The sequence below is a fragment of the Chrysemys picta genome, chromosome 5, assembly GCF_011386835.1.
Source record: "Chrysemys picta bellii isolate R12L10 chromosome 5, ASM1138683v2, whole genome shotgun sequence".
NCBI lineage: Eukaryota > Metazoa > Chordata > Testudines > Emydidae > Chrysemys > Chrysemys picta.
The window spans coordinates 28,362,698-28,377,266 of record NC_088795.1 but is presented as its reverse complement, the minus strand read 5'-3'; the positions used below and the strand labels follow the sequence as shown (position 1 = coordinate 28,377,266).

The following is a 14,569-nucleotide window of genomic DNA, read 5'->3' as shown; positions in this document are numbered from 1 at the left end:
TCCTGTTCTTTGGGGCCAAATGGCTGCTCAAAATTCTGAGCTTACGCATTTCTTTATGGCTTGCGCAGATGTGCAAGGATGAGGAAACAGCAGAACCACTGTAGTTCCATAGTGTTCCTGGTGGGCGGGGCATAGGCTGTGGAGTCTGCAGGTGGTGGTGGTCGTAGTCGTAGGTTTCAACCATCTCTGTGTGTTGTGAAGTATTGCTCCTTGGTGGTACCCACTGTCACTGGTGTACAAAGGGCTGGTGGACTGTGGGATGGTGGGGACAAGGCTGTTGACTCTAAATCTTCTGGTCAAATGTGTGTGTTGGGGGTGGGGGGGGACCATGGATGCTGTTAGAGCTCTGAGTGTATCAGTGATTCTTGCTGATGCTCTATGATGGTCTATGGGGGTCCATCTGTATTTATTCCTGCTGCCCCCCTTCACTTTCCCATGCCATGACCTGTTTTGTTTGGCTTCATGCACAGCACCAGGATTTGGCTCTTAGCATTTTATGCTCTTCTAAACTGTGTGTTGGTCTGATTGCAAGTTGAATTATTAACAACATCACACTTTTCAGGTTTTTTTTTTTAAGCCTAGTCCTCTTGTAGAGATGATTTCAGACTGAGGCATGGCAGTGCTCAGTTTGTATTTCTATCCCTTGTTTGCAGAAATAAATTGTGTTTTCCTAATGCTTTGTCCTAAGGTTTTAGTTTCTTTCAGGTGTTCATGGCCCTGCTCATAATGGATTTCACTTAAGGGTATTACAAGAGCTGAAAGATGGGTTTAAGCAGAAGCATTTCAGTAAAAGATTCATCTTAGTCCTTGAAAACTCCACAGGTTTTGAGAAAATTGTTCCTTTGTATTTCCATTCAGTGTTTATTATGTCCCCTGCTTTTACCACTGGGCTTTATGTCTAGTCCAGTGACCTCTCCTTCAACAATGGATGCCATTTGGGATTTGAATAGGTAGGTTTTAAATGATGGCCTTTCTTTAGAGTTGGTTAAGAATTGCACTGGAGCATCAATCTTTCTGATTTAATAGTATCTGCCTAAAAAGATTCTAAAAATCCAAAATTTAAAAGTTAGACTTTGGGTTAAAGTGTGCTGGTACCGTGCTTGTAATTTCATTTCCTGTCTTCAGTTTCAAGAGGCATATAAAGCCACAAACTCACTTCTAGTTGTTTCATTTCCTTGATGACATGAAAGTGTTCTTTTGGTCAGTGCGTTTCCCCTCCTCCCCCACTCCGAAGTGCACCAGTAAGCTCCAACCCTGCTGTCAGGATAGACCAGTTCCAGTATTTAATATGAATACTATCTCAGTCTTGGGCATTTTCTGAGCAGATCCTATTGTAATAATCATGCCAATTCATAATCTTGCTCAGTGGTTCTTTGATGAGGCTAAATAAGGCCACTGAACTCCTTCAGTATCAACCCCAAAACCAAACAGTATGACAAATAGGATAGCTTCAAAAAATTGATGGTTTATAACTGCTAAATTGGGGCCTATGGATGTCAGTGGGACTGCTCACGTGCTGCTACACCTTGCAATGGGGGCTTAATATGTCCAATAGCACCTCAGATTGAGAGTGGGGTGTAATATCAGGTGAGAAAACAGGATGAAATTTTCAAAAGCACCTACATCTCCGAAACAGTAAGAGTTTGGCACCTAAATACCTGTAAAAATCAGGCTGTTGGTTCCTAAGTCTCATAGACTTTTAATGGGCATAGACCCTTAGGGCCCTAAATTCATTTTGAAAATGAAACTGACTGCTTGTTTATCCTTGGAAGAGTCATGAATGCAGTAGTTTTGTAAACCTCAAATGTGACACTGATTGCTGCTGCCTTCAAAAGTTTAGAAGTCGGTAGCAAGGAGAATACATAATACTGGAAAAGTTCTTAGAGGGCCTGAATTCATATAATGTGTAGTTAACTTCTATGGACAACTGAGTGGAAGGATCATTCATTTTAGATATTTCCCAAAGTATGCTAGGGTGGCTTGATAGTTGATAATGACTTAGCATCTTGCCACTAAATGGGAGCTCAACATTCAAATGCCATTATGTTTTCTTCTCTTTAGGTAGGAATGTCCTATTGAGGGGGATGGGGATAGATGAAGAGAATGGGAGTTTTGGACTGCTACCTTGGCAGTCCTCATAAGCCAGTTGGGGGTTCTCAGGAGGGAGCGTGGTTCATGTTCCCAAACAAGGAAAGAGGAGATGGTCTGAGTGGAAAGATGATGGTCTGCCCTGTTGGTTAGGAACAATTCTTGGTGGGAAGGAGGGGGAGGAGGAATACTACTATACCTTTCCTATAGCTGTGAGCTCTGACTTCTGTTACCTGTCTTGAATCCCAGAAGAGCTGTGCTGTGGATGAGGCAGAGAGGTTGGAGAAACACTGGGCTGGGCACGGGGAAGTATTTAACTCGAGGAGGGGGGTTATAGACTTATAGCTATTTAAAGATGGAGAAGACCTATTGTTCATCTAGCCCATCTGTGTGGGACTTGTGCAGATCCCAACTTCCATCAAAAGGGCTTTAATATTTTTAGTAACTCTCTTTCAAACAAACAAACAAAAATCAATTTTCTCCCCTTTTCCTTAAGGAAGTTGAGAGAACTAGTCTAGCTACACAAACTAGTTTTGTATAATAAATGAGACAGATATGTAATAATATTTTTAAATATTCATATGCGTTTAGCCCTGGATTTTTTAAAAAGAAAGTAGCCAGTTAAATAAACGCACACTGCCAATCTGATTTAACAAGAACAACATGCCATTACTGCCTTCATAATCAGATTTATTTTAATTTCTTGTGGAAAATGCTTCAGGAAGCAACTACATACAAATGTACTTTAACTGCGTCCTTGCTGTTTTTGAAACAGCAGTATTTCCATAGGTTGTTACTAGCTACATGGGAGACCATTGGGGGTGCATTTTGCCCTTTGTACCTGATACATTGGTCAGCTCTGAAGAATGCGCTCATGTTTTGCTGTGAAGTATGTAAACTTCAAGTGAATGCAATAGTATTGGGGGTTAACCTCAACTGAACTTCAGTTATAGTTTTCTTTGGTGGTGGTTGTAATAACAGTAGGCAAACATTCAGAAAAGTATACCTTTTTAATTTTAAGTTGACAGGGTTATTTTCAAAAGTCCCATAGAAAAGGTGCAGTTTTTTTTCTACCCCATATATGACACTTCCATTAGAATGTACACCTCCACCCCTATATAATGCGACCTGATATAACACGAATTCGGATATAACGCGGTAAAGCAGTGCTCTGGGGAGGCGGGGCTGCGCACTCCAGCGGATCAAAGCAAGTTCGATATAACACAGTTTCACCTATAGTAAGATTTTTTGGCTCCTGAGGACAGCATTATATCTGGGTAGAGGTGTACTACAACCGGCAGACCTTTATTCTGACTTAAACTTCAGACTATTTTTGATACAAGTCTTAGAAATCTGCTAGAAGAGTCTTTACTCTTTTTAAAAAAATATTTGCCCTGAGGAAAATCCATAATTAGGGTAAAAAATTAGAAAATTAATTATTTTATTGCTTGAGAAGTTGGGGCAAATAGTAATGATATTGGGGAATTCTTGTTCTCTAGAAGGCAAGAGAATTCATCAAGTGTGTCTGAACAGCTTCCAGAACTGAACATTTTTATGTTTCTTACTGCAGCTAATTTCTAAGAGTCTGGAATCAAGAAAGATCTGCCTTAGCAGTGTTTCCAGTAGGCTTCTGTGTATTAACAATGCAAGCTCTCCCCCATTTAGGTCAGAGCTCACAATAGTTTCCACTTTGTGAAAGCCTAAAAATAAAACCTAATTAATATTATCTTAGATGAAACCTTTCTTCTTCTTCATAGATTTACAAAGGAGCGTAATTGTGACTTTTTTTTTTACATTTTCTTATCCCCCCACTTTAAACTGTAGCTTACACCGAAGAAAGACTTCACTGTAAGTAAATGGTTACATTAAAGATATTCTTGCTAATAATTTACTTTAATTTCTTTCTGGTTGGGGGTCTTGGGACTTTAATCATACAGACAGAGCTATCTAAGCATCAGCATTATCTGTGTGTGGAGTCAGGAGGATAGTGTTATGTAAGTAAATGCTTATGCAGAAAAGAACATCATGAAAAATGTATAGTGTTTTTTTGCTTCAGTAAGTTTGTAGTGCTGGTGAATGGAGCCAGATTGACAGTTCTGGAAGCTGAAGTCCTCTCTCTAGCCACAGAACACACACAGCATAGGCAGCTGGAGACCCAGCTTCCCCACAGTGCCCTTCAGGTGTGCCTTCGCCCTGTTCTGGAGGAAATGCCTTTAAGCAGTGGGAGGGTACTTCTGTCTTCATTTCCATTCAATCTTCGGCACCTCTTTCCTGGTAACAAATACCAGTCAATACCACTTGTGGCAGTTCTCTGAAGTGGACTTTCCGCTAAGGTGTGGAGAGAGGCAGAGTAATCTGTTTGAATTAAAATTCCTCTGCATAGTCACTGTTGCAAGTAAGAGCAGAATTTGACCCTAAATCTTTTTCTTGACCTGAAGTTGAGCAGAAGTTTAAGCTTTGAAATTCTTACCTGGACTTTGGTGTGTGAACCCGGAAAGAACTTCTCTTCTCCGGGAGAGGGATAGCTCAGTGGTTTGAGCATTGGCCTGCTAAACCCAGGGTTGTGAGTTCAATCCTTGAGGGGGCCACTTGGGGATCGGGGGCAAAATCAGTACTTGTTCCTGCTAGTGAAGGCAGGGGGCTGGACTCGATGACCTTTCAAGGTCCCTTCCAGTTCTAGGAGATGGGATGGGATTAAAAGAATGTTACCACTAACCAAGGAAGCCTTGGTGGCTGTGTAATTATTCTCTTCTTAGTTTGGTATTTACTGAAACTTCATGCTTGATTAAAAAGTTGTAACTGACAAGGATGCACAGAAAGAGTCCACAAACTGTTTTGTGCCAAGTATGTATTGGGCTCTGTAGTCAGGACTGTTTATTGCTAGAAAACAAGCAAAAACCAAAAAAGGTGTTGTATGCTGGGGTTCTGGATAAGAGTCTGATAAATACAGATCACCTCAAGTGTAAAGTATCTTAAGACAGAAACTAGGGGGCCATATAGAAGCTATCTCTGAAATGTTGGTGAAATTGACAAAGCAACATAGAAACCCTCTTTGGAATTTTATAGTTCATACTTCTCTGGAAATGTAGGCATCTGTGGAGTGTCTGGAAATATGCTAAGAACTAGTAAACCATACTTTAAGGTTGAAGGGTGAGTGGGGACTGATCAAGAACAGGATAAGAGCACCTTTTAGAAAGCAATGAGAAGTTGATATACCCAATATTTGTGAGCTGACATGAAATATTTGTTTTGAAATTGTTTTGAAATTACATGCAGATGTAATAAATGTCACCTTTTGGCTTTCATTGTGGGGGTCATACGTTTTGTGCAGATCTTTTGCTGGATGATTTCATTTCCTCATGTCCTTAGGGACAATCAGAAGTGCATATCTTAACAATGTGTCCTTCTGAACTTTTGGCATACTTTATGCTTGTATTATGTGGGAGTGGGGTGGAGGAAACAGACATATATATCTGTATCCTCTTGCTCTTCCTGTATTCATGTTTTAAACAGAATCCCAGAGTTCAGGAGAGCTTGTCTGTCTGTCTTCTAAGTTCAAAGACTTTCAAGTTCAAACCTTTCTTGCAGGCTAGAGAATCAGCAAGCGAAAACATTCAAACACAAGAAATGCTTGGTGAGCTGTAGTTGTAAACATCAGTGTGGCAGTGGGCAAAGATTGTTCCTCTGTCTGGTGTAAAAACAGCGCAATAAGTAGTCTGAGCTTCAGGGAATCTGCATTCCTACTCCCAAGCACGGTTGCAGTGTTTTGTCATTATTCTTTCTCTAGTTTGTGTATACCAAAGTGAACGCAGTACTTATATAGCAGTTCAGTGCCAGAGAGAGAGAGCATCACTACATCGCATAACGAATCTGTAAAATTATACTAGTATATTTAGATTGACTGTTAACATTGTCAGCCTGATTTGAGTGTATCCTTTTTAAAACCTTGGGTTTCCCCCCTCCTTCTCTGTAGTGTTAAATACTCTCCTATGACTTCAAAACAGACTAATTGTGGGATTTTTTTCTTTGCATTCCTGACAGCAGTGAGACTGAATTTAGAACTCAGGGTGCCTTGATTTGGTAGCCGATGTTGTATGCATCTTACATCAGTGATGCAGGTATTGCATTAAATTAGCATTCTGTGGCATAAATACTTATGCTTCTCTTCCTAGCCTATTGTTCTAACTTCAGACCAAGTATAAACATGAAGACTGAGGAGTTAACAATAGTCTCTTGCATTGACACAGCCCGATTCTTCTCCCTTATACCCATATAACTCCACTGAAGTCAGTGAAATTACTCCTCTTTTATACCAGTCTGTGAGAATTTGGGGACACATTTGTTTTTCGTTGTAGGCTGACCCGCTCACCCTTACTTGGCCCCTTTCCATTTTTCATGCAGGCTGGTAAGCAACTGCTTGTGTATTTGATGGCAATATTACATCCCGGTCGTCGGAGGGTACTGCTCAGAGGAGTAGTCTGGTCTCTTCCATTTCTACTGCAGTAGGGCTAAGTACTTGGCCTCTTTGGTGCTTTTAGAAGTCAGTTGCTCCTATGACTCTGGATTCTACAGACTGAGTAGATGAGCACAGTGGGAACTGGAGCTGAACTGGTGGGGTATTTGACAAAAAGAATCAGGGCTTTTATTATTTGCTGTCCATTACCGTGTGTGTTGTAACCCTTTTCTCAAACACTACAGAGATGAAGGGTTATATAAATATCTAGCTAGAGAGAAGAAACATTAGTTATTAATGTGTCATTTTAGCATTAAAACAACCTTCCATTTCCACACTTGTAACCAGATCTTTTAACCTATTCTAAGACCGAAGTAAGTTGTGCAGCAGCACTGTTGAGGAAGATCATTATTTCTGCCATAACTGCCCCCAAAACCAATTGCATGCAGCAAATGCAAGCCACAAATCATAATGAATGATCCTGCACGCCAATGAGTGAAATATGACTGTGTGACTACTTTATTTGCATATTAAATGTGCTAGACATTTTTATGCTTTTTTTTCTTGTTTCCTAGGAAACCAATGCTGGTGTATAGTAGAGAACCGTAATTGCATGGAGGGTGCTGCATGTCTGAAGCTTTGTTCTTTTGTAGACAGGAGGCTATAAAAAGGGAAAGGGCTGGAATTTAAAAAATATCTTTAACAAAAAATAGGACAAGGGTGTACATATTTTGTGCTAATGAACTATAAGTTCCCAACATATTTGTACAAAAATGCTCCAAATTACAAACAGGCATATTAATAATGTAGTGATTCATTGAGGTATGACTTGTACAAAGGGTCATTTCAAGGCACAACTAAAAGAAACTGAATGCAAATGAACATGAAGCTGACTAATCTGTTTTCATTGTCCTTGCTGAATGCATGCAACAACAGTGGTATTTGTTAGTGGGTGAATTAGACATAGTGAAATGGAGACTGTTGTGAGAAGACTGAGCATATAAGAAGAGGGAAACTAGATGGAAACAGAAATTAAATTCATGGTAAATCTCGGGAGAGAGAAGTGGAGATTTCAAGAGAATTAAGTAAATCTAGAGAGAGGATAAGACAGTTGTGACCCTTCATATAGTGGTGGTGGGGGGAGGAGGGAGAGGGAGAGGAGAAGAGCAGGGTAGAGGCCTGATTTGTAATTGTGCTGTGCAACTCATTTAAAAGCAACTGCTTAGCTTTGCCTGTACTACAAAATTTTACCATTGGGGCTTGCGTGTAGTAATGTGTGAGGACATGATACAAGTGCTGCAGAGCCTGTCCCACAAGTCTTGGTGCAGTTTCCTGGAGCAAGTGTTTAATATCTATGGTATAGAGAACATATGACTGCACCTGTTCTTGTTCTTGGTTTGTTCCAATGGATGCTTTGACCTGCATGAAGAACCAGGCATACATTGTGAGATTCAGGAGCTTCTGCTCAGCCCTCTTGCTCGCACTGAAGATGCCATGGTGAAGAGTTACAAGCCACTGCCTGAATGATTCTGGGGCTGGAGGTTATTGTGAAGAGCACTGCTCCTGGGGGGAAGTGGTGCTCGAGGAGGTAAGGAGCTTTATTGATATGTCTTTTACTTGATATGTTGTTATTCTTGGCTGTTTTGCTGGCCTAACTTTTTTTCTGTTTCTTCCTTCTTCTCATCCCATGCAGAGTACTGAGAACAGAATGGTGTGGGCCCAAGTTTGGAGGGATAAGATCCAAGCCATGTAGCTCCTCAAAATCGTGCCAGTTCCTTCCCCCACCTCCTGCACTGATAGCCCTGTGGGAATTACAGACAGTCAAGAGCCCCGGTGGGTTATGAGCAGGTAAGTAGAACCAGAGGATATACCTGGGAATGGGTTAATCCTGTTAAGTTTCAATGTTGGTTGTTAATGATATTACTTTTTGTGTTCTCAGGAATCTGGGAGAGGCAATTGTCTCACTCTGATGCAGACTTCAGGTCACCATAAGGTATTTGTATATAACGCCTGTGCATTATAACGCCTGTACTGTCTTTTCTCTAAGGCTTGTATTTCTCAGGAGCTGAAGACCTATTGGTGCTCAAATGGGTTTATGAGAAACATATGTATATTTAAAAACATATGTTTTTATTATGAAGCAAAATTTCTGAAAGTTTTATTTTCAATATACAATAACAATTCTAATGCTTTGAAATAAATTTTAATCTTTATGTAACATGACTCCATGTCTTGAATATTGGGGTTGGGGTGGAGGGAAGCGCAGCACAGGGCAGCGCAGAGGTCAGCCAAGAACCACCTTGTATGCTCTTGTGCCTGTGTTGACCTAACAGCTGCATGGTTTTACAGATGACACAGCCATTAGCCTGTAGTCACTGAAGGCTGAGAAGGAGCATTGTAGGACTATGCTAAGAGGGCCATATGCTCTGTTGGAGCAGCTGCACCAGCACTTGCTGACTAGCCCAGTGTGGTGTAAGGTGAAAAGGTGGTGAACAGCATGGTGTTTAGCTTTGCTCAGAGCAAGTGCAGTAACAACCGTCGTGTGAATGCCTGTGTGCTAATGCAAGCGTGTGAGTGTAGTGCATGTGCTTGGACGTGTGTTGAGTTACAGACACGCCAAGAACTTGCAGTGGTGCTTCAAATGCCTTACTGCTGTACAGCAGACCAGGCTTGAGAGCCTGTTATGCTAGGGGGATTTTGCGCTACAGTTCTGTGACTATAATTGATGGGAATCATGGTGGGGAAAATTAACAGGATACAAAGCTTTAATTTTTTTGCCGTTCACTACACAGCAAAGCCTCTTAAGCAAATATGAGGCTCACTTTTCTCCAGAGTTAAAGGTAATTAATTAATTTTAATTTTTCACTCCCCAGGGCTTTGTACTCTATAAAATGTTAGAAGTGATTTTTTTCTTTGTATTTGGTTTAGTTCTCAAGAATGCAAAAGCCTGAGCAGCTGCCATTCAAGTGTCATCATCATAGCTCTGCTTCCATCCCAATGCATCATTGCCCATGCTGTTCCTATCCTGTTTGCCTTCTGAATAAAGATCAGCTGAAACTGTGTTGTGATTTTTTTCCCCCTGCTCTTTTCGTTAGAGCATGGACCAATGTCTGTTCCCTTATCCAGGTTTTGAACCCATGTTTATTAATAATTTATATTACGGTATTGTCCGGAGATCCCAAAGGAGATGGAGTGGGTGTGCATTGAGCTAGCTACTGTACAAATTCATAGTGAGAAACAGCCTAAATAGACAAAGGATGGAAGGAGAGGGAACAGACTCACAGAGAACTGAAGTGACTTATCTAAGATCACACACAGAGTGTCAGTGGCAAAGCCAGGAATAAAACCCCTATCTCTTGAATTCTAGTTCAGTGTACTTTGTTGCTAGACCACACAGCCTCTCCGTTAAAGAGACATTATCAATTTACTGCGCTGCTTTCTCCTCATGAGTATGGGTATGTGTGCTATTATTATTTTACATGTCTCTTGTGGAAAAATACCATAATATAAGGTCTTACAATACATTTCCCTAAATCACTTGCGTATTTTGGGGTGTGTGTGTATATATTTTTAGTTTTAAAGTAAAGGTTATTAAGTGAGTCTAAAGTGATTAGTAATCCTCTCTACTTAATCTTTCATTTTATCTAACACTTGTCACAGGCCATGGATTGATGGCCTAGAATGCTGAATTCCTTTATTTATCCACAGAACAAATAGTGTGGGTAATTACAATGCAAACTTCTCTATGCTGCTTTGCCAAGTCAATGTATTAGATATTGCCCATTCTTTTATTTTTCCTATAGCAGTGTGTGTCTTATGAGGGAAAGTGGATTTTGAAATCATTTAACCCAAATTATAAATTCCAAGTGATGTCAGATCCCATAAAATAGGTGTGGAAATAAATGACCTGGTAGATGCAGTGTGAATTTTGTAGTTAGCCTGTGCTGAGGTGGCTTTATTTCTCAGCCATATGGTCATGTGATCTTCTCAAACATTTGCTAATTGGCCAGTAGTTTTTGCCAGAGAGAGAGAAGCAATAGACTGGACTCTTCCATTGCTTCTGGATACTCAAGTAGCCATGGATGTTCCAAAAAAAAAGAAAAAAAGCTTCCATTTCCACTTATGCTTGCCTCGCAGACTATCCCATGTCCAGTCAGTACTGTGTATTGAAATGAAACACTACACGTTTCTGATTGTTTATGCAGCAACCTTTCTGTGGTTAGAGCACATCACCCCAGTGCCTCCCTTCACTGGCTTCCATAGAATGCAGAAATCAAATTTAAGGAGTCTGGCCTCCTTTGAAAAGCCCTGCAAGGGACTGGTTCAAGTTGTGAAAAGGGCAGCCTCCCTCCATACAATCACAACCTCCCGTGACAGCTGCATTCCATTGGAACAATTAAACTGTCAAGCTCAAGGGCAAGACTCTTGAGAGCAGGGGACAAAGCCCTCTCAGCAGCTAGCTCACACCGTACAACGTGCTTCCAGAAGAGACCAGAATAACCACAAACTTCAGTGCCTTTGGCTCCGCTTTCGTACAGTGCCACTCCCCAAAATCCCACTGTCTAGGGCTAGAGAGAGGGAAACCAATAGATCTGTGTATGTTTGTTACTGCACGTGTCGGTGCTCGATTACCAGCATGATGGCCACTACATGAAAACCTAGGTAGGTAAAATAGTATAAAATGTCCGTTACATCGCCTCAGCCAGTCGGATGGTGCTGGGCTGTCTAGTGGTGTAATAGATATTCTGCTTGTGAATGAATGAGCCATTCATGAAAAGCTGGAGATTAAGTCAGTGTGTATCCATCCCCCTCTAATGCTTCTCCCCCCCCCCCCCAAAGAAAGGGTGGTGGTGGGAGAGAGAATTTTCTTCTTTGAAATGAGAATATTGTATTCGGTTATTAACAGCCATGGACATCTTCACACTGAAACCGTAGAAAAAGGGTAGCTGAGCATCTGGCAGGGAAGATCTAGGTTGCTCTTCCAACCTAGATTAATTTTAACCAGCAGTAACTTACATTGTTACAAACAACTTTATTTAAAAAAAGAAAAGAAAAAAAAGAAAAAAGAGTTTGAAACATAGTTTCTGCCCTTCCACCCCCAAACAAATCTACAAGGAGGTTATAATTTACCCAAGTTCACATCACAATTCTACCCCTGACTTGCTACTAAACCCGTCTCCTAACTGCAAGTGAGGTGCCCTATCCTCTGGCTTACTGCCTTCGTTTTACAATTGCTCCAGCCTGAGTGAATGAGAGGATAGGGTGCATCCAGTTTTTACCCATGAGCTAATTTTTTTTTTTGATGGTACATGCCATGTACAACATCCAGTTATTAACAGACAGTAGCCAGTGTAGAATCTCAGTAGTTTATAGTATATTTACATTACTTGTGTAAAGGAGCATTTGATTGCACATACGATAATACATAGACTCTAGGCTTACTGTACATGTTATGGAACGCTGAATTAATCACTAGGGGCAAAATTTGTATCACTATGGAAACATCCATTGAAATGTATTGGTGTTTTGTTTAAACAGATTATTACATAAATAGAACATCTGGTTATTTTCATGTGAACCAGTTTTTCTAGTAAAAGCCAAAAACCTTCAGAGGAGCTGCTGCCAAAATCTAGATGCTCCCTTTGTTAAGGAGGTACCCTAGGAGCTCCATACTTAAGGTTGTATTGAGATTTGTACTAAGGCAATATTAAAATTCCCCACATTTTACTCATTAATGATTTGAAAATAGTTTCCAAACTTAACACATTTAATGGCCCAACATATGTTTGGTCACATATTTAGTGACTTTGGCATAGGAAACCATATCAAAATGAGCCCCCTTTGAAATTTCTCTGGAGGTGGTTATGGGTTTATTTTTTGTTTGTTTGTTTTGGCACTTCTAGCTAAAGAACTAGTCACTTCTTCCACACATTAATTCCCACAACTTCTTCTAGATAAAGGCCACATCTTAAAGTTATAATCTAAACACATTTTTTTCTTTGTTTTCTTCTAAACTGTTTTATCTCAGCAAGGAAAAGCCAACAGAATTGTCAAGTTCTGCTGGATACTTCCATGTGCTCATGTTGCTACTCTGCATTGTCTGTTGTTCTGGCAGGATGTGTTGTCATTTTGAGTAGGTGGGTCCTTGTCTGTGGGGAGCTTGCTTCTGATGATGAGATTGGGGTGGGGTGTTGTTTTAAGGCCAGAAAAGGGGGTTCAAGGAAATATTTCTTTCAGGATGTGGTCCCAATTGAGTATGGGTTTTAATTGCTTAATGATACCCCATATAGGTTTCAGTATGAGGGGTTAGGTGACAACTAAAGGTATGTGGTAGGAGGTTTTTTTTGTTTTTGTTTTTCTCTGTATTGAATCAGGTTCTCTTGTGGTATTTGGGTGTCCCGTTCTATGATGCAATCTACTTCACTGGAGGAGTGCCCTTGTTTGGTGAAGGCAGTTTTAAGTATGTTAAGATGTGTATCCTGGACTTTCTCCTCAGAGCATGATCTATGGTATGTGAGGGGTTGGCTGTAGTGTAGATAACAGATTTATTGGTGTATCTGAGTGGTTACTGGTTCTGTGAAGGTAAGTGTGGTGATCCATTGGCTTCTTGTAGGGTTCCATTGTTGAAGCTGACCATGGTGTCCAGGAAGCTGATGCCAGTATGGGATGCTCTAGAGAGAGTTTGCTGGATGGGTGGTGATTGAAGATGTGGTGGAAATCTGAGGGAGTTTAGGTCGTCTGTCCAGAGGATGAAAATATCATTGATGTATCTCAGCTATATTGTTGGTTTTGTGCTGCATTTGCCCAGAAATTCTTTCTTAAGGTGGCCCATGAGAAAGTTGTCATATTGGGGAGTCATCCTAATACCTATGACTGTTCCTATTTTTTTTGGACTGAATGTAAAGTTATGAGTGAGGATGAAATGGATGAGTTTGGGGTGGATATTTGAGGCAGGCAGCGATATCCTCATGGTGAGGGTTGTCTGTGTATAAGGAGGTGACGTCCATGGTGGCAAGGATGGTGTTCTTTGGGAGGTTGTTAATGTTGTGGAGTTTCTGAAGGCAGTTGATTATGTCCTGGAGGAGACTGGTCCTTTGTCTGGTGAGGGGTTTAAGGATACTTTCCGTGATTCCCAATATTTCTTTAGTAAGAGTGCCGTAACCAGATGTGATGGGTCTTCCTGGGTTCCCTTGTTTGTGTCTCTTGCAAAGCATGTAAAAGGTCCTGGGGGTAGGTTTGTGGGGGATGTGGTTGTAGAATTCCTGTTGGAGGAGTTTGGGGAAGGATTTGATGATATCCTTAAATTCCTGAGTGATTTGTAGTATGGGGTTGTTGTCTTTGTGGTGGGGACTGGAGTGTGTCTGCACAGTATTTAGCACAACGAACTGTACATTGCACTGAAGTGCACAACCTTAACTGGATTCTTCATGTAGGAATAACACATGGGTGGGCTTTTCAGAAGTGCTCAGTGCTGAAATTTGTGAGACTAAGGTGAGAGAATCTTCCCTTTAATCAACTTAGATCAATTTATAGGAACATCCATACATTCACAGGGCTTATGGCAAACTTCAGCCTGATGTGGAATGGCTGAGTGACTAAACGTTTTAGGGGGCGTGGTGGGTGTAGAAAGCTTTTTTTAATGGAAAATCCTGATCAGCTGTAATGACTGTAATGGTGAAAGCCTGCCATTGTTATAAAGCAGCTGGCTAGCCATTGTAAACTTTTACTTCTTCCTGGCTAAGCTAATAATAATGCTAATTCAAAATGGCTAAATTTTTAAATTAAAAAGAGGTTCTCTTCTTAGACAAGGTGATAATTTGGTGAATGTTTGGCAGACTTATCTGGTTGACACTATTTGAATGAAAGCATTACATCTATTTCCCTTTATGTGTATTTGTGTCTTAGCGGCTTAGTGTTAACTTGTCCTCACTCTTTTCCCCCATTTAAATGCTAGGTTACTTGCTGCAGGATTGTATAACACCCCCCCCCTTTAGTAAGTTGCTTGTACAGTCACTGTAATTATACCAT

General features: G+C 40.7%; 1 protein-coding gene across 9 annotated transcripts in view; it reads left to right on the top strand.

Moving 5' to 3' along the window:
• The window catches only part of TSPAN5 (tetraspanin 5), a 116,538-nt gene that overhangs the window by 28,129 nt on the left and 73,840 nt on the right, over nucleotides 1–14,569 (top strand). For 3 of the 9 annotated variants that reach the window (XR_010601256.1, XM_005278486.4, XM_065596171.1), the window contains exons 2-3: nucleotides 8,235–8,389; nucleotides 8,481–8,534. The exons of 4 other annotated variants lie outside the window; for them this stretch is intronic. Coding sequence is in view for 3 of the 5 variants with exons in the window: in XM_005278486.4 (XP_005278543.1) it covers nucleotides 8,511–8,534 (24 nt within the window). In the remaining 2 variants the exon portion in view is untranslated. Of the gene's footprint in view, nucleotides 1–7,694; nucleotides 8,130–8,234; nucleotides 8,390–8,480; nucleotides 8,535–14,569 lie in introns of those variants that run through there. 2 more of the 9 variants (XR_010601257.1, XM_005278487.5) reach the window with 2 other exon arrangements.